Raw genomic sequence first — 25,786 nt, 5'->3', positions numbered from 1 at the left:
GGGGGGGGGGGGGGAGAAGAACCCTACGGCTTAAACCGACCATTTGAAATTGTAATCTGCTAGAAGAGCACGATTCTAAATTACGAGATTCCTGATAAATGCACAGAGCCGAGGGTTAGTGGGGACCGAAAAAGCTTCTTCGGCGACACGAAGGCGGTAGCGGATGGCCTAGAGAAAGGTGAGTTTCGGAAGGATCCGAAGTGGTGAACTGACTGACTGGCTGACTGAGTGGCCGGCGGGCGGTGCTATACGCGCGTGTTTGCGTTTGCGTGCGTGTGTATGTCGAGGATGGGATAAAGGTGTGGCGGCGAGAGCGGTCGGGGCGGGGGAGGGGGAGGATCCGTTCTACCTGTGCCTTTTGCATTCATTCGTTTACGTCGAGGCTGCCGTCAGGTGCTTTTTAGGGACACGAGAGCCGCAGCTCGGAGCGTTCCGTAACAAGGGAGCAGCCGACAACACTCCAACCTTTATTCTACAACGATTATTCCACTATTCCACTATATAATTGCGCCGACGTTCTCTCGAAAATAAAGAATGGTTGGACCGCGGCGACGGGGCCTTCTTCCATTCTCCCTTCTGGATCACCGTAATAGGATAGTTTAGAAGCGAGCGAGAATTCACTCGCCCAATTGGATACCATAACCATGAGCATGAAATCTTATTTTCTTCCATAATTAATTTAGCTTTACTCGTTGCAGACTTAAAAATAATTGTTAAAAATCCTCCAGGTCCGCGATAAATTCTGTCGCCCGATCAATTAGCCTCGTGTTCCGTATAACGGGGTTGAGCGACTGGCAATCGGACGGCCTCCCTTTACTCCCTCCCACCCCATCCGCCCTCCTTTTTCTTTTAACCCGCCGCGTTTCAAGGCCAATTTTATATTTCGGGCGGTCAGCGTTCCGAGTCAGCGCCAGCATGCTTTTCTCATTTTTCCATTCGTGATTTGCTCCCCTTGGCGATCGCAGCAGCTGCATCGCGAGAAGTTGGCCGCGCTCGCTTACAATGGCCGAGGAGCGAGTAAAAGGCGCTCGTGGACGAAGCAGTCGGAGGAAGAAGAAATGGGGAAAGGAAGGATCGGGCGCGGCGCCGCGCCGGTGCACGAATTCCGACGCGAGGCGTCCTTTGGGCTGCGCCGCGGCGCACCGATCGGCGGCTCGGGGAGGGGCGGTGGCGGCGGCGGCGGCAGCGGCGGCGGCAGCGGCGGCGGCGGCGGCGGCGGCGACGACGACGACGACGACGACAACGACGGTGGTCGGGGGGCGGGAGACGGGGCTCAGGGACGGCCAGAGGAAGGACGTGTGCGTGAGGGACGGCCAGTCAGTGCGGAAACGCGCGTTCGTGTGGATGCGTCCGGCTTTGACGTGTAACGACTCGTCGTGCAATGGCAGGGACGTGGTGAATGCTGGCCGAGAGGAGCTCCCGGGGCAGTGGACGAGCGAGCGATGGTCAGCTTCAAGACTAACAACGTCCCGAGGTATAATCGCGCCCTGTGAATCGTCAATTTTCCTTTGTACGTGTGTGGTTGCGCGAGTGTGTGGCGTTTGTTGTTGACATCGATAGAGGACTCATCACCTCCGGCGGTTGACTTAGCCTTTGGCTAATCCTCGTCGGCCGTAAGCCCCACCGGACCCACCGGCCATTCAGGCGTTTACGGCGAAGGCAGCGCTTACTCCGGAGTAGCGAATTTATCTAGCGGCCTCGTCGTCTGCCCTCCCGTGCGAGGATATCCCCGGGCGCTTACGTAACGAGCGAGTCGCGAAAACGTATTTCGCTGCGGCGCCGTATACGCGCACACGTGTCTCGCGCACATTTTATCGGGGGAAAGCCGCACGCGAAGCGTAACAAAACACGCTGCCTGACTTTTTGCCGTGTTTTCTGTTGTTTTTCCTTGTTTTTGTATTGGGAGGGAATAAAGCGAGTGCAAGATCTCCGAGTCTTAGGGACAATATTCGCGGAGTCCAATTGATGGCGAGGAGTCGCGCAACTGCTAAATCACATTGTATGTTATATAGACCACTGGGTCTGGATCTTGATGGTTTGTGATTGGTGAGTGGGGTGAGGGGGGATCGCGCGAAGCAGAAGAAGACGGGGCAGTTATGTAAGCGATCAGGGGATAGAGAGTGGCACGTGTTCCAACGTGCATCCGCGGTGCGGCTCAGCCGAGGGGGTCGAGTTTCCTCGGTTCTCCTCGTTGTCGGCGACGATGGACCTTGGGACCGTCAGGGGACGAGTAAGCGCGAAGGGCTTACTACTACCATTGGCATTTGCGCGCCTTTTGTGGATTTTGGTGCTCGGGCATCGTGGAGCGCGTACGAGCCGCCACCGCCGCCTTCCAGCAACAAGTAGGAGGAGACTCGGTTCGTGTTACCGGTCCTGAATGACCGGTCGATTGCCCCCTTCCCCTCGATCTTACGCGATAAAGATACTTTTACGCTTTTATTTGAGAATCGCGTGAGCTTTTGGGTGGAAGTCCGGCTATAACGAGGGAATTACGCTAAGGGCAAGGATTTGGCAAGCGCGGTAATAATAGCTCCAACGTTCCTTCGGAAGTCACCGATGCAGTCCACCACTGTCTCTTAACCATTTTTTTATCGTCGAATTTCGAGATTTTAGTCTCGGTGAAGTTATCCATTAAATTGTATCGTTATTAAATAAGAATGAAAGTTGAGCCTGTGAGAAGAATCGTAAAGCGGAGTAGTTTTACGTTGGACTTCCGAATATTACGGATAGGGGAACAATAAGTATAATGAAGATGTCGTGACAATGGGTGGATTAATATCCGCTATTTGGCAAAATAAAAAGTCGACGATACATTTAACGTTTAAGTATCGGGCTCGAAATGTTTTTAAAGGGATACTATTATCCTGGCAATATGTTACTGATAATTGAAATCTCGGCAAGTCCTACGTTCTGAAGTGATTATTGATTTTTAAAATCTAGATTTCGGAGCGACATCGACAGACGCGTAATCGCATTGGCTCGTTTAATGTTTGAAAAGACAGATAATCAAGTAATTGGATTGGTAAATAATTTGTAACGAAGAATTTAATCTCGGTGGTAGAGATCAATTTATGATAGTAATTAAATCAGGATATTATTATTAAATAAAATGTAATTTGAATTACCAGTGAGAATGAATTGCCCTGTTTTTATGTAGAACGTGAAAAGAGCATCGGGAGATTATTTTAGCGTGAAGCATAAGAAAATCAATTTTAAAGTTTTTTTTTTTTTTAACGATATTAAATTAACTGCTTAGATTCTTGTTCGTCTATTTTTATTCCCACCCAAGGCTTATAGAAATTTTTTAAACATTTTATTCCTTTTACGATTCGTCGATATAAAACATAATTATGCTAATATTTCCTAACATTCGATATAATTTGAAAGAATATTTTTCAATGATTTTTTTTTTTTTTTTTTTTGCAGCGTCGCTATCGTCATTTATTACGGAATTATGTACAATTTTATAGTTGTTAGGTATAATTTATAATGTTGCAAGAGATTCTTTGAAAGTTCTAGGTAGTATTTGGATGGAGTCATATAATATGATTTTGCCCGTAATGAGTAATTAATGCATTGATATACAAAATAAAAGTGATGATTGCATCAAACGGCAGTTATTAGTTGTTAATTAATATATAATCGGTAGATAAACAATTCGAAAGAGCGTTCTTGTCGATATCGTCGATTACAAAAGATTTTTAAGAAAGCAATGCTTAGAGACTTATTTAGTACTCATTATAATAAACACGAGTGTTTAAATTATATTAGTAAATAAATTTTATACGGTGAAAATTTAATTTGCTTCCTTAAATATATAAGCAATAAAATACATTTTTTATTGTACAAGATTGTTTAAAACTGCGAAATAAAACTTTTCCGATCAATTCCAACGTTTATGTATTTCAAATATACGTTACGGAATGTTTTTATATTAAATTTGACTATACTGTATCGTATATTTTTTTTTTTTTTTACTAAACGAGCTACAGACATTGTATTTACACTGCGTCCTTGACTAACAATAAACCGGCCTACCGTCATTTTTTTTTAGTAGTCAAAATACTTATGAATGCGAAAGTATATAGTTAAAATTAAACGCGAATATTTCAAATGCTATATATATATATATATATATACGTACACACGCACGCGCGCACATACGCACACATTGCGCACACAAACAAACAAATAAAGATATAAACTCGTGAAAGTACTTTTACGTTCTTACCTTAAATTTAACACGCAATTTCTTCACAACATTTGTCTTCGGATCAAGTTTTTCTTATTTTTCTCTTCTTTTCCTTTCACGCAGTTTCATCATTCTATCAAAACTTCTCCAGTCGTAGTACTTTACCAATTTCACTAGACATTGCTTTTTATTGCATTGGCAAGAAGTTGAAAGCGAGTGTCGGTTACCTAAGGCTTTAGAGTTGGCTTTTCACACGAATAAGAGTGAAATTTTGTATGTAACGATAAATTAAATTAATTAAACTTTGGAAAGACATAATAATAGATACCAAAACATCGTTCAATAGCAAATCGGGAATCGTAATGATTGATTATTTTGTTGTTGTTGTATATTATTATTATTATTATTATTATTATTATTTAGACGTTGAAGGAATGTTCCTGATGTTTTAGTAGTTTCGCTACTACTACTTCCCGTTGAAGCCACTCGAGATTCATCTGGTGCTCACATTGTAAATTTGGAATTTTCAGGACAGACATAGCTGCAATATCCTTTTCACTTAGTACATTTTTGCCTTTAATTGCGCATCTAAGGTTCTTGAGTCAGACATATAGAATAACATAGAATATGAGAGGATGCGTTAGGATTCTTCTTGAAAAGAAAACTCAAGTGGTTCGTTTCCAATCACGAAAAGTGTTTATGGTAGCACAGACTCTTGACTAAACTAAAAATTTTTTATGTCTTTTCCATTGCTTCTGGTATTGTATGTTTGATAAGTTTTACATATTTTTATTTACGTCGATAAATATTACATGCACAGCTGTACATGTATATATCGTTACATGTACAATATCGTTTTTTCATTCTTATCGTGATATTTTTATCATCGAAGATAATGTTCGGTAAAAGAATAATAAATAGCATAATATTTTATCGTTTGGGAAAACTATCTAACTCCTAATTATTATTTTTTAAATTTATCGACATTTTTAAGCACGCGGCCTATCAAGGCGTAATAAAAATGAAAGATTTATTCGTTTTATCGTGTGCTATTGAATGAAATAATGAAAAATGTTAATAATCTGCAAAGATTATAAGCTTTAATGGAAGCTTATACCCATTATATTATCCGTAGATAATTGTTTAATGACAATTGTATTCTTTTTTTCATTCAATTTACGTAAATTTAAGGGCGCCCGCATACATCCCTTAGAGGCCCTTACATATACAGTAATGGCGGGGGGGGGGTGAAGATACAGAAATTTCATGATGGATAAGAATCAAATTAAGAGCTCATGATGTTTCAGTATCGATTAATTTTATTGACGAAATCATTGAGCTTTGATCGTAAGTTCGTACTTGGTTGCATTTAATATGCCAATGGAAAGTAATTGACTTGTTCAAATGAATAATTTTCTCGTTACGGTCTTATCGGTAGGGTCGACCAATGATTTAAGACGAGTGTATCAGCACTACATGCCCATATACTCTTCGAATCGAAACTGGAATTCACAGTCCGATAATATATGTTCCTCAAACAAAAGAATTTCCCAGCTTTGTCCTTCGTTAGTCCATCGGTAGTCTGCTCTTCTCACCAATCTCCTCGCCTCTTCGTCTTCACTCGACAAGCGGGACGCATGAACGAGCCGTTATCTCGGCTTACTTACTTCTTATGGCGCAAAGGCGTCTTGGGGTGCTCGTTCGATCGATTGTCGTTGCAAGCTCGTGGCGGTGCGTGGCGAGTGATTTTCGCGAATAATTGCAACTATCGGGACGCGAAGGAGGAGAAGGACGAGGACAACGGCGTCGGCTCGCCAAACGATAAACACGAAGGGGAAAGTAACAGCCACTCACCACTACGCGCATAAAAAGAGGTACAGTACGCGAGCATAACCCGGTGAACGCGCTCAAGGTCGTGGGACCGGAAGTGCACAGCTCAACCGTGCATGTCCGATTCCGATACCCGTTGTCATTGTACCTCACCGTCTCTGAATTACGCTTTATGTGCGCGTAAAAGCTCGCGTACCTCTCTGCACGTGGCCTCTCATTCATCGCCCGAGTCACGCATTTCGCTTAAGCGCACTTTTTATCCTATTCTCTTAACAAAAAAAAAAAAAAAAAAAAAAAAAAAAAAAAAAAAAAAAAAAAAAAAAAAAACCCCTCCACCCGCTTCCCATTCTTTTGCGAGAGTTTTCCGGTGTATTGTCGACGCTCCTTGGACGTAGTCGAACAATCGTTACACTAACGCCGTTGTACTTGGAAGCGTGTGTCCGTGTTTAATAAAGAGATTGGCTTCTGGGCGTACGGGTGTCGTTATTGTTCCAGCCACCTCGACTCCCTCCATGGCTGCTTTAACTAACACTCGAGACCGAGATGATACGATATAGGTCGCGTTAAATCGCTCAATTATAATTAATTTTCTAATTTGGATAATGAGAGGCGCACTGTTATTGGCGCCGCTTAGAAAATCGTTTGAATGTAGCCTTGATTTATTAAGTTTTCCGCGTACGACTATGCTTTTCTCGCACAAGTGTGTCAAGAGTTTATTTAAAGCTTTGTGATATAGCCTATATAATATGATAATTTTCCGTCGTTAGGCTGTTGGTACGCTATAACATAACTGCTTTATCATACATTAACTTGTTTATAAGGAATGATGATAAATATGATGGTGATGATGATAATGATGTAAATGATGTAATAATCGCCCTGTTACAGTTTATTGCTTTTAATAATTAAATGGGTAACGGTTAATATTATAAAACTACCGTGTGCCAACACAAATATTTCATCAAAGGCCGAGTAAGTAGTAGGAAGTTTGGTGCTTAATCACACGCAATAGTGTTAGCCATATAAATTAAGAAAAAAAGAAAAAAAAGAAACTAAAAAAATAAATTCCCGTGTTTTTAAAAGTCTTGAGAAAAGTAAAGCCAAGTGAATTTGTTAGATCATTAAAAAGAGATTTCAAAAACAACTAAATGGGCAATGTTTACGAAACGTGATATTTTTTCTCTATTTTATTTTATTTTTTTTTTGTTTATCAATCGATGGCGTTGGTTGGCAGTTGTGTGTTCTGCAGCGATTCTCCCAAAAGAAGAATTATTTATGTCCCTTCCACTTTCTCACGGTCAGATCAGCAGCGCGATAACTTTAGCGCCGGTACCCTGTCGCTGGTGGCAAAGCTGTCTGTCATTTTGGAAAATTGACGTGGCCATTCGGGAAAGGGACGCCAGGAAAAGTCTTCTCAAAGGAATGCGCGAAATGGCCGTGGAGCTGCATGGACCCTTTAAACATCGCTCCACGCGTACAAATTTATGGAGTGGCGCAGTTTTAAGACGCGGTCGACTCCTCTTTCCACTCCTACGGTATGCAGTGCGTACGCGTACACGCGCACGTATACAAACAAAGGTGCGTGCGCGCACGGCGAAGCTGCCAAAAACTTATTGCGTTTGCTCTCTGCGCGTACGTCTCTCCCTTTACTCACCAACGGTCGTTCGCGCTAACTCGAAAGGCGCCTCGCGCGTCACTTTAGTGCGAGAGAGACGCACCAACCGTGCCTGGCTCCTTCACTCTCCAATACTCGGATAAAAGCGCCACGTCTGTGAGTAAGAGCTAAGCGAGCGAGTTGCACGCGAGTTCATCGCACCGAGGAAGCGCCGTAATCTCGTTCGCTGGCCGCGTTCATCCCTTCTTTTTATTTGCTTTATTTTTCCCTCCTCTCTCTCTCTCTCTCTCTCTCTCTCTCTCTCTCTCTCTCTCTCTCTCTCTCTCTCTCTCTCTCTCGTTCGCGCTACTAGACTCTTATTGTGAATCTATCATTTAGCTGTATGCTCGGAGACTCCTTTATTATCGACACTTCAATGGCTCTTTTTATTGCTCGTGTGCTTATATTCTTTCGGCCAATTGCAGTGATTAAATATAGCGATCGGCAAGGATTCTTCGGCAAATTTTCATGTTTCTTCAGTGCTTTAGTTGCTCACGGCCAATTGCTTACTTAGCCATATGTTCAATGTATCTCTATACATTTATCGATAAGCTATTTTATTTAAGTGACTGAATAATTTGTTTATTAAAATTTGGCCATTTGAATGTAAAATCGACGTATATAGTCATATCTAAAACGCAATCGATGTAACGAGAAATTTAATATTTAATTTGTACTTTTCATTATTAATCTCCTGATTATTACAGTTTTTCTTTTCCATATTATGAGAATAGAGCAACGAAAGTTATGATCTATACAAGCCAAACATTCGATCGATAGATATATCGTTTTAATATTAAGACTAAGTATTATCATTAATTTCGAAGAATCCATGTAATTACAACTGTTGATCAAAATCGAATCTATTAATGATGATGATATATATATATATATATATATATATATATATATATATATATATATATTTATAAACCAATATAATAAATGAATTATCTTGATTATTGTTATTTAATGTATCGCGGATATATCAAAGTTAGATGTAAATTATGAAGTTTATTCAGTATAAATTTATGACAAAATTACACTCACTAATGAAAATATGAATTTTACCGTTCTTTAGTTAACTGGAAAAATGTTAATGGAAAAATTGATATGTCGACAGGCCGCTAACATCAAATTATCATTGCGATTGAATGCAATATATTATATAGTTAGAAATTAGATGAAACAACAATTTCTGACAACAGTGAATGCTTAATTCATATTATATTCTCGAGATCGTATTGTAGTTAAATGGATATTGTCATAACTAGAGTATTCAACGTTGCTTTTACATTACGTTACTATAATATGATATTAAAATGAAAAAAGAATGAATAAATAAATAAATAAATAAATAAATAAATAAATAAATAATAGGGTATTATCCTCTGTCAGTTGGTAAAAGGAATCTTATATTTCAATAAATTGACAAATCGTCCGGATATTATTATCAATCAATATCAATAGGTAAAGTAAAATTTTCTCTCTTAAATTCTACTAAAATTTATTCGAAAGTTAAAAGTATTAAAATACACAGAAAATATGGTGAATTAATAGAAATAGCAAGCAATTATCGATGTGAAAATTAGATTATCGATGTGAAGATCGATAAGAAAGACAAACAAGGAAGAATAATTTAAGAGGGTTTGAATTTAACGAGCATCCAATGATTATTAAGTAACGAGCGATAAATAAGTATGAGTTGTTTAAGAAATGATTTGGCTTAGTTTAATGTCAGGTTGCAGCAGCTTCAACTCGATCACGATTTTTCTCTCATTAAACTTTTATTACAATTGAAATTTATTTTCACTTAACAGTCAGTGGTTCCTACGAAAAAAACCTACCTTATCCTCATCATTGCTAGGTTCCTTAAAATCTGATAATAATTTGTAAAACTTCCTTAAAAATAAACCACTCCAATTGAATAGGAAGGAAGAACGGGCGAACTCTTCTTCGTAATTGTCAATCAATTTACAAGACTAGAATTTCGTTGGTTAAAGGACGTTTTGTTGGCATCATGAATCCATGAGTCTGAGATTGAGTTTCATGCATTACGGTCCAAGCCAGCCATGTCCGTAATGACCTCTTTTCTTTTTTCTTTTTCTTTTTTTTTTTTAATAAAATTAAAACGCCAGCAATTAAATGTCTTTGAAAATTTATCGAATGAAATCATTCTCCCCATCATTGCCTTTGTTTGTCACAATAGAATCCCGAATTTTCGCACTCGAGGACATAATTTAAAAAGTAATAACAAAATTGCAGCGAATATATCAACGTTTCATTTCCACGTCCCACTGGTTTGTAGACATTTTACTCGACTAAGTTCGCGGCTAAAAAGCTTTTTCTTCCTCTTTTCACTTCTATTTTATTTGCGGATATGACTGTGCGAGTCCATTCCCTGAATACCATCTCATGCCTTTTCTTAACAATGAACCAGACTTTCGATGAATAATAAGAGAAAAGGAAAATGTCTTCTATTAGATGATAAAAAATCATTTGTTTATTTGATCCGTAACGACTAGAACAGCGAGCAAGTCTTTTCTAATAGGAAATTTCCAAATACAATAAACAATGGTCCCGTACATCGTTATGTATGTGCGATATTGGCTACGAGTATAACATATTTCGTAAACTTTCAATAATCAATAAATACTAAGGATTTTATATTTATCGAATCGTTTCAAATGGTGTATATATATATATATATATATATTTTTTTTTTTAATTTTTTTTTATGTTCATCAAAATGACGTTACATTTAATTTTACGTTTTTGGTTGATTACAACTTTCGAGGCGGGAAATTCGTTACTTCAATATTTCTCCAAATGATTCAATCCTACTGGTAGTGCCTGATTTTCCACGAAGAAATAAATTATAATTAATTTGAGGAAATTAACAAAACAAAAAGGGTCCCCTCGCGGAGGCTTCAAAACTTGTTAAAGTCGGTGTATTGTTGATGCACTTTTCATTTCCCCGAGGTCTAACATGAATGTATACCATGGATGAGAGGATTTCGAAGGCGATTTTTCCACACCTCCATGCGATTCCTCCATAAATTTTGCCGGATAATAAAATCATCAAATCACTGAAATATCCGCGCAGCTCGTATGTCCACTACCGTATGCGTACACGTGCGAGCTCATGCGCATAAACTCGAACCTTGCAAACGGCGCACAAAAGTAGGGTGAGAGAAAGAATGGATCGTATAGAAGGAAAAAAAACGGTTTTAGCGACAGCTGCTGAATAGCGGCCGGAAGTCGTTCGTAGCACCTCCGTTCAGGTTATAATTTTCAGCAGGTGAGCCGTTAATAGTACACGAAGCTAAAAATATCGTAAGTACGTGGGGGTGGGTTAGACGTTCTCTTATGCAGAATTCACATAAGCGAGCAATGACAAACTGTGAAACTTCAAGTATTCAATTCATTAGTTCATTCAATTAATAGTTGGATTACTAGAATTTATGGATCATCTAATTAAAAGTAACGATTATTAATCGTAATATCGGCAAATTCGATCATCTTCGCTTGCAACATTGTTTATTTATTATTTTTCATTAAATTCTAAGTACTCGAGTTAATTGTAAGAAATTCTTATGATGCACTAATGCTTTGTTGATAAAGTGAAAGAAACTGCATTAGTTTACTGAAAATATTTTTATCTCGAACGATTCCGATGAAAGCATTAATAAAATCCAATTTGATTTAAAGCACACAAATCTGATTGCGCGATATACTTACATAATTTACATTATATTACTAACCTATTTGTGCTTTTTTGCATTTACCAAAAATGCCTTATAGATAGAGAATCTTTCGTTAAGTGTTTCGAATAGTTTTTTTTTTTTTTTTTTTTTTTTTTTTTTTTTTTTGTTATCGACGATTCAGGAAATTATCGACACTCTGTCTCTTTTTTGTATCATCTATCATCTCTCACGAGCACTTACTTCGGATAGGAAGTTATAATAACGTATGAAATCTTTTTTCAAATGCATTTCTCGCAATCGATTTACTTTCTTAATTGCCATTCCGTGCCGCTCATTTAACGCAATTGGAGTGCAAAAATCCTTACGTCTGCGATAGTTTAACCAGCAAATTCAACGATCAATCAAAGTAGATGGCTTTCGTGGTTAGAAATTGTACTCGTAGTTTGCGGTCGGGCCCTCGGAGCCGTCGTGAAAAGTCAAAGTCCAAGTGCAAAAAGGAAAAAGGAGCGTCTCGAAGGATGAAAAGTCGTCGATCGCCGGCTGTATTAGCGAGGGCTGAAGATGCGCTGGGGCGTTGGGTTCGGGCGATCGAGTGGTCACGCGGATGGGTTTGGGAAGGATGAGGATGAGGATGAGGATGAGGATGAGGATGAGGATGAGGATGAGGATGAGGAGGGTGAGAGTTGACGGTGATTGGCGAGGAGTAGTGAGACAAGGGATGAGCCCAATGCCCATTGAAAACTAAAAAGATATGTCGTCGATTGTTTCAGCGAGCAGCTAACGCCACGCTGCCATCTACCGGGGAGCCTACGTAGTTCCCTGCAGTTCGTGCGCAGCCCCCAACAGTTGGCCAATCATCCCCACAGACATGAACCAGCGGTCTCCTGTTGCCAGGCACCACCCCCGACAATCAATAATTGTCATACAGTGCCGCGCGACTGCGCCCTTCATCCGCGGTAAGTAAACTCGATACCTGCCTTATCATCCTATTCTCGTTCTCTCTTTTACCCTCTGCTAAATATCTTGGGCCACCCTATCGACGCTGCTGTGCCGCAGTTATGGACTATTGATTCTTGTTCTTTCTTTTCTTTCTTTTATTTTGTTGGATTATATCAGTCGGCTGATGGTAATTCCTCTCTATCTATCGATTTCTTATGAAAACGAGCCTTTTTGTTCATTGCTTTTATCGTTTTGGCATTTACACGTGCAAGCGCATAGAGATAGATGCAATGAGATTACTTTTCAAGCCGTTTCCAGATAATGCGGTGACCTAGTGTTTATTGTAGATTACTAAACGTTTCAATTTTAAATATAATTATCACTTATCTGCGTTGAATGATTTTGTAATGTTACTTTGAGTGGCTTTCTCGAAAATTTTCATACGAGCTTGACATTTATAGGATAAGCTACCTATAACAAACACTGAATATAATACGACAATAAAAAAGTCAAATAATTTTCCAATACCATATTAACACACACACACACACATATATATATATATATATATATATATATGTGTGTGTGTGTGTGTGTGTGTGTGTGTGTGTGTGTGTGCACGTGTGTCTGTATGCACGTGTGTGAATTGTCATAGTAGATACAAGTGTGATTATAGTTTGGGTAAAAAATTTGTTAAAGAAAACGTTCCGATTGTTACGATTTGAAATAGTGCTCGTAAAATCAAGGTCATTTAACAATATTCCAAAATGTCAAAATATTAATCACACGCACGCACGCACACAAGCATGAACACTTCATATTTTTTTTAGAACATATTTATAATAATAATTTTCATGTTAAGATGAATTTGGTCTATTTGAAAATAGCCTGGATACTAATGAACAATAAATATATTTATAATAGCATATATTGATTTTAATTTCGACGAACAATACATAATTGATAAACGCATTGATGAATCAATTGACAAATCACAATATATTGGCTGAAAAATTCAAAAATTTTAAAATAATCCAATTCAAGTTCATATTCATCTACGAATGAATAAATGCATTTGTAATAATCAAATGTTACAATAATTCTATTTAATGAATACAGTTTTGAATAATAAATTTGCAAATAACGAAATAAATTACATATTGTTATTTTATATTTTTGTTTCAAATTTGGCATTGAGCACAAAACGGCAGATATTTAAATAAGTTAGAAAAAATTAATCAACGTTTGACATGATTTCATTTGATAAAATTACGTTTATTGTATAGATACGATCTTTTTTTTTTTCTAGTTCAAGTAGAATATAAAAAATTGAAAAACATCTTTAAATAGTTCAAAGTACAATGATTAAATGAATAATGATGTAAATAAAATTACATGTAAATATTTATTAAATTATTGATGTTAGCATATATTTTATTTTTTTTATACAGTTAAAAGATCTTCATAAAAATCAATTAATATATTTAAATTGCTATTAGCGACATCAATTTAAACGACATTTAGAATTCAATAAGTTATTTTATATTCGAAGAGTACTTTTTTGTTTCCATTTTTTTATTTGTAATTGGCAAAAAAAATTAATTGGTAAAAAAATTAATTTAAAACTGAATTATACAAACATGCATGTATATTTTTTTATAATATTTGTATAAATAAAAATATTTGATTATTGTTTGTTTTTTTTTACATTGCAGAATAATGTTAAAAATATATGTATCCACATTAATTTCAATCGAAACAAATGTTTATAAATGATGTAATTGGAACTACAATTATTTGACTAGAATTGTAATTAATTACTTAATAATATTTGTGACTTTTTAAAATGTCATCTCGATCGTAATGTCATTTTTATATAAAAATAGTGCCATATTCTTATTATATTGTTATAATGAAAATTCATATGAATATAATAATTTCCGTATAATTAACTTTTCCAAGGGTTTAATGGTCTTTTAGATGGACTTTTAGAAAAAATTATCCACGAACGAGTCGATTTCGATGTGTATAATAATGAGTCGCACATATCGTATGAATTATCTTCTACTTAAATATAAGTCTTCTTACTTGTAAAAATGAAAAAGAAATTTTCTTATTATTCGACAATATAAGTGAACAGATGAGAATAGTTAAATTAGTTTCAGTCGAGTTAAAAAATTGCCTAAAGGTTCTTAAAATGAACTGAATTACTTGTAACGCCAAATTGCTATTTCTTAATGCTTTCTCTCTCTCTCTCTCTCTCTCTCTCTCTCTGCCCCCCCCCCCCCTCACCAGTGCACCACCAACCCCCTGCCGTTCCGTTTCATCAATATAAGTCTAATCCGCCTAGGTAGGAGGCATTTGCTCGAAACTTTCCATTATATTATATAGATAATTTATAGCTTTGTTTACCATTTCAGACTGAGAATAGAGAATTTCACAATTGACACAATACGAAGGTTTGAAAAACATATGCTTTTTCTCAGATTTTTCAACCAGATATTTTCTTCTATTGTGTATAATACGTATCATCTTGCTATCGCTGTTTTTCAGGCTCTATTCCTTCATATTGGAAAATTCGTAATATCGTTGATTATAATTTAAGGAGAGATTATACTATAATATAAACATTCATTAATATAACCTCTCATAGTACTTTTATACTTATTATCGCCTTTGTTATAGTCGTATTATTAACCCTACACTGGCTATAATTTGCCAATAATTTCTCAATAATAGTTATATTAGTAATAAAATATCGATAGTTAACATTATTTGCTCATTATTTACTTGACGATATGATTAATATCAAAATTAATTTTGATTTTTAAAGGATTTTTTTTACGCCACTCCTTTTCACTTCGCAAGTCTTGAACAATTTTTTTCCCTTACCTTCTATTTACGTTCCCACTGACTTTTGCCCATTTAAACTGCTGATTAAAATGAATAAACAATATTACATTCACGGGAGTGGCGCGAGCGATTATTTCTTCTTTCCTTATTTTATAATCACATTAAAGTTTCACCTCAAACTCCTCCTCAAATGATAATTTATCCAATTATGGCTTTCTGATAATATTATTAAAGCCGTTACTAAATTCGTCGTCATAATGAAAATTCTCCACCGAGTATTTTGCATTAATAGAAATAGTTGGACCGAAATTCGATCGAAAAATATTTTGAATGAGCTCTCGTGGAGCGACAAAGGCAGCGTGAAAATTTGAGTAATTGCCTCTTGCTCGCCCGTAGATTCGGCCGAAAGGCCGACTTCCAGCGATTTTCCAGGCCAAGAGGGGATTTTTCAGAGCAGCTCGTGAATTACGTGGGATCTCGTTCGCTCGAAGACAGTGCAGCGCTAAGGCTCGGGCGGAAGTTTGCCGAAGTATTCGGCCGAAAGACTTTGCAACTCGTGCTAATATTTTGGAAATTCCTCGAAGCGCGACGAGGCTCCTCTTTCACGCGCGATATTTGCAAGGAGGAGAGGTGGGGGCGTCTCGGAGCCGTAAATAACCCGAGCTCGAGCCGTAGATTGTGCCGCGACGTTCGTTCGCCTCGATGGCATCGGCGACGTTTAACTTCCGGCGAATATCGGCTCGATCTTACGTCGAGTCTCGGCTTTAACTCCATCGGGATGCGCCTGGAGAAGGGGCCGAGGCACTTTCAAGCCTTCGAGCTAATTGCCGCCCGAAGAATCACGGCCCTGACTACGAAATCCGTAAAGGTTTCGCTCGAGATATCGATACCTTTTCTATCATCATTATTATTATTTTTAATAGCGTTCGCTGTTTTATCGCGTGAACGGGTGTCAATGATAATGTTACATGAGACGATCGGCGCATAATAATGAAATTGTGCTTTCTTCCGTGAATGTGATTTTTTTTTTGTAAGCCGCTGCTGGCAACAAATTTCGAATTTCAATACGCTAGTTGAACAAGGAGGATTTAAAATGGAGAGGCAATAATAAAGGCAGAACAAATAAATACAAAAACAAATAAATACAAAAACAAACAAAACAAAACAAAAACAAAAAAAAAATAAAATAAACAGAAAGAAAGAAAGATCTGATTCATGCATGTTCGAAATTTAATAAGTTGTAAGAATTTTTCTTGTCTAGACATTAAGCTTGTGAATATTGAAAATCTGTCGGGAATAATGTGAAGTTTCTGTTTCATAGATCCTTCAAAGATACAAATTGATCGATACTTTTCTTTTGAGACGACTCTTAGTTATATCTCCTTTTTTATTACTATCTATTTACTAATGTATAGTAAGGTATTTCAATGAAAATATCTATTTATAATGTAAAAAGAAACCAAAAAACAACACCATAGAGTACCATTCAACAATGTCAATGAAAGTATTCCCTTTTATAATGAGAAAGGGAATCGTAACGCATTTCATTGATTTAGAGTTTCTTTTGTTGATTGACGTAGAGTTTTCTTTTCTTCATAAATAATATATCCAGATATAGAATATTGATGATTCTTCCTACTTACAGCTACGTGTACGTACATTGAACGCAAATTAAATTTATTACACTGAACACATACGCAGAGTCTCTCGCACATACACGCGCGCGCGCGCGCGCGCGCGCACACACACGACATACAAAATAAATTTCGTGTATTCATTTAAGTTGGTTAAAAGTTGATTTTTATAAACCCGAGTCCAATACTTTTCTATGTAACAATGAACGCTTCGTGCACAAGTTTATGTGAAATTTATTTAGCAAATATTTTGCCAATGCTTAAAATCACCGAAATGACAAAACACACTCGAATGTATCTCGCTTTTGTTTCAACAATTTATATGCACTTTCCAATTAATGTAAAAGTTTCAAATCAATCGTGATTTAATCATGACGAGTAAAGGCACTTCGCGTCTGTGCAGAAAATAATAAAATCATGACTAATCCGAGTAGCGAATATAGTATTTAGTATGAATACTTATATACAGAGACATATTTTAATCAGTTGATTATTCAAAGACACTCGAAGCAATGATTAGGCTTTATTATTAATATTTCACGATATAATGGTTTTTCGAGCAAGTGTCGTGTAAGTTGCTATGCGCGCAAAGCGTTCGACTTTAATCCTGAAAAAATGTCGGATTCCCAATGAGCATCAGCGACGCGAATGGAAGAGCTGTTGGGGGGGGGGGGGGGGGGGGGGAAGGCACCTGATTTATTGCGCCTTTACTAGCAACATCAACCCTTCATTGCGTCATAATACTAACACCTTCGCTCGAAACATTATCCTACTCCAACAGTATACTTTCAAATTGTAATGGGAGTTACATGCGACAGTTTTGCACAGTCACATTTGATCTTTCTAGCCCTTTAAGTAATTAGAGATATAGTATCTGCAAGGGAAGGCCGATAGGCATTTACGAAATATTAATTTAGCGTTGTTACTTTACTTGTAAAGTTTTCTTGCTCGATCGATATCGCTACCATCACCATCACCATCACCACCACTAACACCTCCACCACCACCACCACCACCACCACCACCACCACCACCACTATTATTACTATTACTACTACTATTACTAATATCAATTTAAATAGTTTCTTTTTATATTTACATTTTTTAAACGCATTTAGTAGAACATAAATTGCATACATTTTAATCCAAGTTAATTGTACTATTATTACTATACTACTTATTCTTTATTTTCAAATGGCCTTAGAAATTCGGAAGTTTATTAACTCAATACACTTTTATAATTGGACTTAAAAGCTGTTAATATCAATTTTAAAAGAATTTTGCATACGAAAATACACGTAACGATTGCGTGAATTCTAGATTGTGCTTAAATAATAAATAGTGATTGCGTAAGATACGTGTTAACTTCGATTGCCACTCGACGAGTGTTACATTCGCTAGTCAGCACTAGTTAACTATCTTTATCTTTATATTTGAAAATCCGGAAGCGAATGGAATAATGAATAAACAATTGATAATGCACGATATCTCTCTCGTCGTCACTGCAGATGCCCGAATACTTCATTGAAAAGCAATATTTATAATTAAGTGATAAAGAAACTTTAACGAGATATCAGGCATCCTCTATGCAATGTAAGGTCAACACCTTCATTATCAGATCTTTAATGTTGAATTTGTAGATATTAGCATACGGAGATATTCGTTAGGAGATATGACAGTGTGTTGGTCGTTTGAATTGTTCTAAATATAAATTTTATTCATGAAATATGGCTTCAATTCGTTATTAATAAGCAATTTTATAATTCATAAGCAAGTTAATAATTTTTCCTAGACTTAGTTAATACGACAATACCATTAATCTGAATTTCTCTCTCTCTCTCTCTCTCTCTCTATATATATATATATATATATATATATATATATATATATAACATTCGAAGTCATCTAATTTTAATATCAGGGTTTAGAATTAATTGATTAAAGTTTTTAATATTGTATTAGCGATTCCGCGGTTTAGCCATGACTCTGCCAACAGAATTTTGAAGAGAAATTAGGAACACCATCTACTTATCGATGGTCTAGACTAAACGGCCAAGTATTTTATACAGTCTGCGTCAAGAACGTTTATAATGGTCTGGAGCGTTGAATTTTGAAGAGAGGATAATGACAATCGAGATAAGTTTCGGGACTTATCGTCTTAATGTAGTACCTTTAATTTTTACTTCATCAAATAATTTTTGCCTATAAGCTAGTTGGATTATTTTTATAGGTAATTGCCGGTAAATTGCACGCTAGTATTTAGTGTATATCATCTTTATTCCTACTTTATAAGGATAATTTTATTATTTTGACGCGACAAATGATGCATTATGTCCATTCGATTTCCCGTTGACACTCCTGTGCTTATAATTCTTAAGGCAAGGCGCGCATTATCACACGGCGTAAAATTAAAATTAACGATCCTTCGAGAAACCTAATGGGTACACTGCAGTCCTGCGGGATTTCGCGTGTTTGGAAAGCTTAGTGTGAAAATTTACTCTTTCCTCCGCTCTAATCCCACAATGTGTTCAAGCCACGTTTCATTCCCGAAGCCGAGAGCGTCGCGATGGTCGAGCAAAGGACAAAGAGACGTTGCTGTTGTAACCGAGACTTTAATTAGGCCATTATCGATATTGAGTCATATCGAGTTTCGGTCCCTCGGAGAGGATGAGTGTGTATAGTCGTACGCAGCGACTTCTGAATTATATCTACGAGGGTACGATGCACATTATCTTGTCCGTTCTGCCATTACTAATATCCGTGAATTACTGTTTTTGTAGATATCTCGCCCCTTTTGCTCGCCTGATTAATCGCACGCTGCTATGCATTCTGGTTACGTACTGCTAGACTAGCATGAAGATAAATGACATCGAGGAGAGATTGAGAGAGCGAGTGGGAGACGCTAGGGGCGAGACATTTGATTCTTTATACATTAATGAAAAACTTCGACCGAGAATTTAAAAAGAATATTTCCTCGCATAGTGACGATTGTGTTATTGGAGTTACATTGTATATCAACACCATCGATGCGCGATAAAGTAACGAAGCTCTTTAATTATAATTGTATTAGTAATTGTGCATCGATCTATTATTATATTAACGAATATTATTCGTAAATAATACGAGCGAACGTTGAAAAAAAAAAAAAAAAAAAAAAAAAAGAAAAGTAATATCGTTTTATTAAAAATAATTATAACATAATATCACTTTTGAAAAGGAAAAAATTTCGTAAATTCTTATATTTTAGATGTTTAGATGTTCAATAGATCGATGATTAAGATGAATCTATATTTTCATCTGCACGAGTTGAAAAAACTTTGCTTTAAAGTTTGAAATAAAAATGGATAATCTGTAATAGCACGTAATTGTTATTATAAACGCGCAAGTTCAGTCAGTTTTCGCAATAATTTCACCATTTAATTGGATACGATTCATCGAATTTTCCAAGGATTATAAACAATTTTTTCATTTACGAGTATTGAAAAAAATTCTCGATTATAAACTGATTAGATCGACGTTATCGGGATGCTAACTTATAATCAAGTAATATTCTTAATTACTACGGAATTCTATATAAAAATTATTTTTTAAATTTTGATGAAAAGAATAACGTCTTATTATACGAAACTAAAATCGAAAGATATTTTCCATTATTTATTTACGATATTTTTGTGTAGTCAATTTTTATCGTTCCTTAATAGACGTCTTATGCCATTTTTATGTAAAACAAGATCTTCGATTCTTATTACATTATGTGAAATTCAAGATGAAGCATGTAAATAAAATTTTATATTGCCTAACGTAAGATATTTTGTTATAATTCAATATTTTCAGGAGCATATTTTGAAAATATTTATCCAGCATATATTACGTGAAATACAATGTTTTTCTTCTGTGCCAGACAATAATCTCGATAAAATGGAAAATAAAGTTTATTTAAATTTATATAGATAAACTGCTAATTAAAGTCCTTATTCCAAATAGATATACGAAGAAATCGCAATTATAAACGGAATACTTTTATAATGAGTTGCAAATTATGTAGGATTACCTGTAGTGACGAAAGATCAAATGATTATTTTATATTAATACGCTGCCAAATTATATTGCAACAATGTCCATGTAAAAGTCTATACAGTGATAAATTGATCGGATATTTGTATAAGAGTATAAATAAAAAATATATTATAACATTCGCTAAGTAATTGAAAATAAAAACAAAAATAAAAAAAAAAATTTTTTTTTTTAAACAAAATAAAGTAACAAATATAGAAATTACATAGTCATATGGCATAAAGGAAAACTTGAAATTTCATCGGAAATTGTATCAAGTTATGCAGTCGGAGATAAAAAATTAGAATTCATAGTTAACATAAATAGCGTACGAACATAATATTTAATCTCGAAAATCAAAAGAATTTAACGTTGAATAAAATGTAAGATATGTATAGGTATAAATAATATTATATTTTTCTATTGTTAAATATCTTCGATGTAGAAGAAAAAATAGGTTATTACAATGCAAATAAATTTTCTAATTCTTTATAAATTACATGAAGTAATAGTATTTTTCGGAAAAAGTTTAGCTTATTCGATGTTTAAAGTAGGTTCCTTTGAATTCCAAATTCATCTTTCTCATTTACCAAGGATTATCTTTAGATATATACAATATTTGTTTCTAGTCAATTTGTAATTTAATATTACAAAGACTTTTTTTTACAATGAAAATGATTATTCATTACGACCTGTTATTTTCAAAATTGTAGTTTTCTCGAAATTTTCTTTTAATAAGATTTAATAAAGAATCCAATCTAAATTTATTCTATTATACTTGAATCTTATTTAATAAAGACTCGACTGTAACTTTATCGTGGTTATTCGTGAAAAATGAGATTAGCACATTGCACACGCATCTGGCAAATGTTAATAGTAAATTTTCAGAGTGACCAAGCGAGACGTCTAGAAGAGTCGAGAAGCGGAAAATAAGAAAATATGACTGGGATATGGAACAGAGAGCGAAAGTCAAAGTTGGAACACCACCAAATGTAAAAGCTTTTCAGTCCTCGCAGCTACAATTGTGTGTGACCTCTTTTCGCTCCTCTTATTTATCCTGATTTCTTATCGTTATAAACTGTAGCAGCTAAGAAAGTAGTACGTATCCTTAAGCTTTTAAGAATTTTCGAAAGAAACGATGTTCCCCGGCATTACGTCGAAGACATTCTTTCTTTTCTCGATTCATTGGCCTATTATAGTTTCAGATCAAACAAGAATTGTCATATAAAGGCCTTTTTTTTTCTTCAATTTTAGTATACACCAATTAAGAGGATAATGCTTACCAATCCTAATTATAACCTTTAGTTATCAATCGGCTAAATGCCACGCCACAAAATAATTTAGATCATTATGAGCAAAATCATATGAGTAATTCATATATGGAAAACCCTGCGAGGAGTATTATAAAGTGTAGATATTCCATCTCGTGTATTATTCAGTATTGTTTACACAATTCCCTAATGTCCTTATATCAATTTTCATATTTGTAATAATATTCTAAATTATCAGAGTTGGCTCTCTACTATTTGTCGCATCAGAGTTAAATTTTATATTAGTATTATGAATTTTGTGAGTATTTACATTGGCAAACTCGTTACTTCTTTTATTATAATAGTTATCGATGTAATTATTTAAATTAAATTAAATTGTAAAAGATTCCAAATACAAATTAATAACAAAGCTTGAAGCGATTTATTATAAAATCTTTATTCAAATAATGAAATTGATTTTATGCCGTCACTTCTCGTATAATACTACTGAATTTCCATAATTCTTGGGTAACAGTCAAGGATTATAAAAACAAAACAATAAATTTTCAATATATCTATATCCACAAGAATGAACATTTTCTATACAAAATATATTTTATGTATGTCATATTTTAATTTTATTTATTTTACTAATTTTATCAATTCGAATTTTTAATGAAATTGAGAAAGCAGTTTAAGCAAAGCCGTTCGAAATCCATTAATAAAATAGCTAATTTTAGTTGAAAGTATTGTTTATTTTCTATAAAAAAAAATTATAATTAAAATATCTAATGTATAGCACAGTTATATCAGCATAAAAAATTATTTCGTCTGTAGAATAAAAAGTTTTATTATTCGTTTGACTGCTATTTAATACAAAATTTAATATAGGATTTTCTTGAATGTTGTCTGTTATAATTAGAATGGTGAAAGGTAAATAACAGATTTTTTAAATATAATTGTACGCAGTGGTCAAAATCACGCGTTTATTAATTAACTTGCTTGTTAATCACACACACATGGACACACACACACGCGCGCGCGCGCGCGCGCGCGCGTGCATAGGCACGCAAGTGATACAAACTACATATATATATATATTTATATATATATATATATACACATATTTCAATTTATAAAATATGTTTATTGATTAAGTATAATGTAAAATTTATAATTGGAATAAGATAAAAACCATAAAAACGACAGTTAACTAATTTTTTTTGTTAATTGAAAAAGAAATCAATACTAATTAAAAACAATTATTATTTAAATAATACAAAAATTAGATAATTATTTATTAGTAAATAGCATATATTATCTTATTGTAGAATAAGCAATTTTATTGTATAAAATAGATAAGATCAATAATAGTTTTAAAATAAGTTTTAACGCACCAATGAAACTTGTCATTAATAATAAATTTGGTTGTAAGTATAGAAATTTATAATTTATCACACCACTATAAATTAATTGTGTCACTGATACGTATTTAGTTTTTGTACATAGGACAAGCAATTTATGCAAATTTATTTTCCATGTCACGAGAATATCCGACGTTTATTTACATATAAACTATTTATGAATTTAAAAATTGTAAATCGATAGAAATATAAAATTATCTAAAAGACTCGTAGCATTTTATAATTATTCTTACTTCTATTGTTTATAAAATTGAAGAATAGTTACTTTGTATTATCAATTTATAAAATAAATACAAAAATATTTGTATTTCTTATTAAGAATATTTTTATTAATGCGATACTGGGAAAATCTCGTTGTTATTCTGAATTTGTTCTAGTATGTATAGATATTACATATTATTGAAATTATTAATATTTTATATTTTCAATTTATATTACAATATGTATTGTTAGAATAAAGCAAATGATTTAAAAATATATTTATTAATTTTAAAGCTTGTTTTGTTTAACATATATTTAGGTTTAAGTGTTATTGAATTATCTAATATACTGGAGAGAGAGAGAGAGAGAGAGAGAGAGAGAGAGAGAGAGAGAGAGAGAGAGAAAGAGAGAGAGAGAGAGAGAGAGTAGCGAAAATACAATAATATAGATTAGGTGAGAGATTGAAAGAGAAAGAAAGTTAAGAAATTTCATACATGATTGTAATTATATAAGAGAATTGAGATGTGTAGATCCTTTGAAATACTCATTATATAATCTTGGAATAATAAACTTTGGAAAGCTTGAAAAAGTTTGTAGGTTCTTACATTCATAAGGTTACTCAAAACTCGTTGAGCAACTCAGATCCTTTGCATATATAAGTTTTTGGGTTAAAAAACAAAAACAATAAACAACAACAACTATGATATAGAGAAGAAAGAAAAGCACAAGTTTAAAAGTATTTTGAAAAACAGTAGAGAGTAAGCTTGTAGTTATTATTTTCTCTTTTCATTTTTACTACATATTATAGGTTAATGAGTCTCGTTAAAATCCGGGGATACTACACCCGCATATTTTTTTTTGTTTTTTCCCCTCGGCTCCTGCAACATCTTATCAACTCTCTCTCTTTCTACCCTTAGATACTTCACGAACTCCTCTTATTTTCCTCTTCACTATTCCCGTCGTGCTTTTCCTGTCAAGGCTTAAATGTACGATCCAACACGGCGAGCTAAGCTTTCCGGGGAGTGACAATATATAGACGGAAGTTGGAGAGAGAAGACAAGAAACACGGAGGGAGAGTTGTTAAATAAGGAGTAACTGACGGAATCAACTTGTGTAGTGATATAGGAGATGCATAGCTTTGTTTCATACATAATTTTTTTTCAGTTCAATCGATTACGTAAATTGCGATTTGAGTCTTATCAATGTTCCAATAATTATGATAATATATTACATCTTTCGACGTCAAAATATAGTTTAATTGATTTTCCTTTAGTCTGTTATGAATTTCGTTATTACGATAATTATGCGGTTTTTACAATTGTTACGACTGACGATCATTCGGAGGAGAAATTTTCAGTGTAGAATAACAAGATAGCATTAGTCATTTAATTAAATTGAATAATTTGATTAACGTTTTAAGCATGTAATTGCTTTAAATACTTTAGAAAGCAAAAAAAACAAAAGACAAGGAAGATCTTCAGATTTTCGTGGTATGAGTAGAAATTACGTAGTGGGTATAAAATATTGTTTATATTATTCTATTGCACTTGAATTATCGTCCTCCCACGTTGACTGAATTAAGGATTTAACAATAAAATAATACGTAATAATAATAGGTAAGAAATCTTTAACATTATTAAATTTTTTTGTAAATTGTATTTTCAATACATAAATAAATAACTGAACACTCATTTTTATCAATTTTATTTCTAAATAATGTAAAACACATTTATGCATTTGTTTAAAAAAATATTACTGAAATAGAGAAGTAGAGGTCAAAATATTAAAGGGCAAAAAAAATTGTTGTTTAGTATGTGTATGCGGTTAAGAGAAAAGGCCCCGAAGGTCAACTACAAGTCATTGGAATTGCAATGGTTTGTAAAAAAAAAATTAAAAAAATTAAAATATCGTTGAGTAGATGCTGCTTATAAGTCGTTTAAACAAAAACAAAAAACAAAAAAAAAAAGTGTGAATGCTGTGCTTTCGAAGGGAATGCATTGCGTTGTATTAGTAAATGATTTTACGTCAATTCAAATCTGGCTTATTAAA

General features: G+C 34.6%; 1 protein-coding gene across 1 annotated transcript in view; it reads left to right on the top strand.

The window, feature by feature from the left end:
• The first annotated feature begins 1,442 nt into the window (after positions 1 to 1,442).
• LOC105363844 (uncharacterized) overlaps positions 1,443 to 25,786 on the top strand; it is a 46,947-nt gene continuing 22,603 nt past the window's right edge. The window contains exons 1-2 of the mRNA XM_011501642.1: positions 1,443 to 1,474; positions 12,154 to 12,339. Coding sequence (XP_011499944.1) covers positions 1,443 to 1,474; positions 12,154 to 12,339 — 218 coding nt within the window. The remainder of the gene's footprint in view (positions 1,475 to 12,153; positions 12,340 to 25,786) is intronic.

The sequence above is a fragment of the Ceratosolen solmsi genome, unplaced genomic scaffold (genome assembly GCF_000503995.2).
Source record: "Ceratosolen solmsi marchali unplaced genomic scaffold, CerSol_1.0 scaffold28, whole genome shotgun sequence".
NCBI classification, from domain to species: domain Eukaryota; kingdom Metazoa; phylum Arthropoda; class Insecta; order Hymenoptera; family Agaonidae; genus Ceratosolen; species Ceratosolen solmsi.
This window is presented reverse-complemented; position numbering and strand designations above follow the sequence as displayed.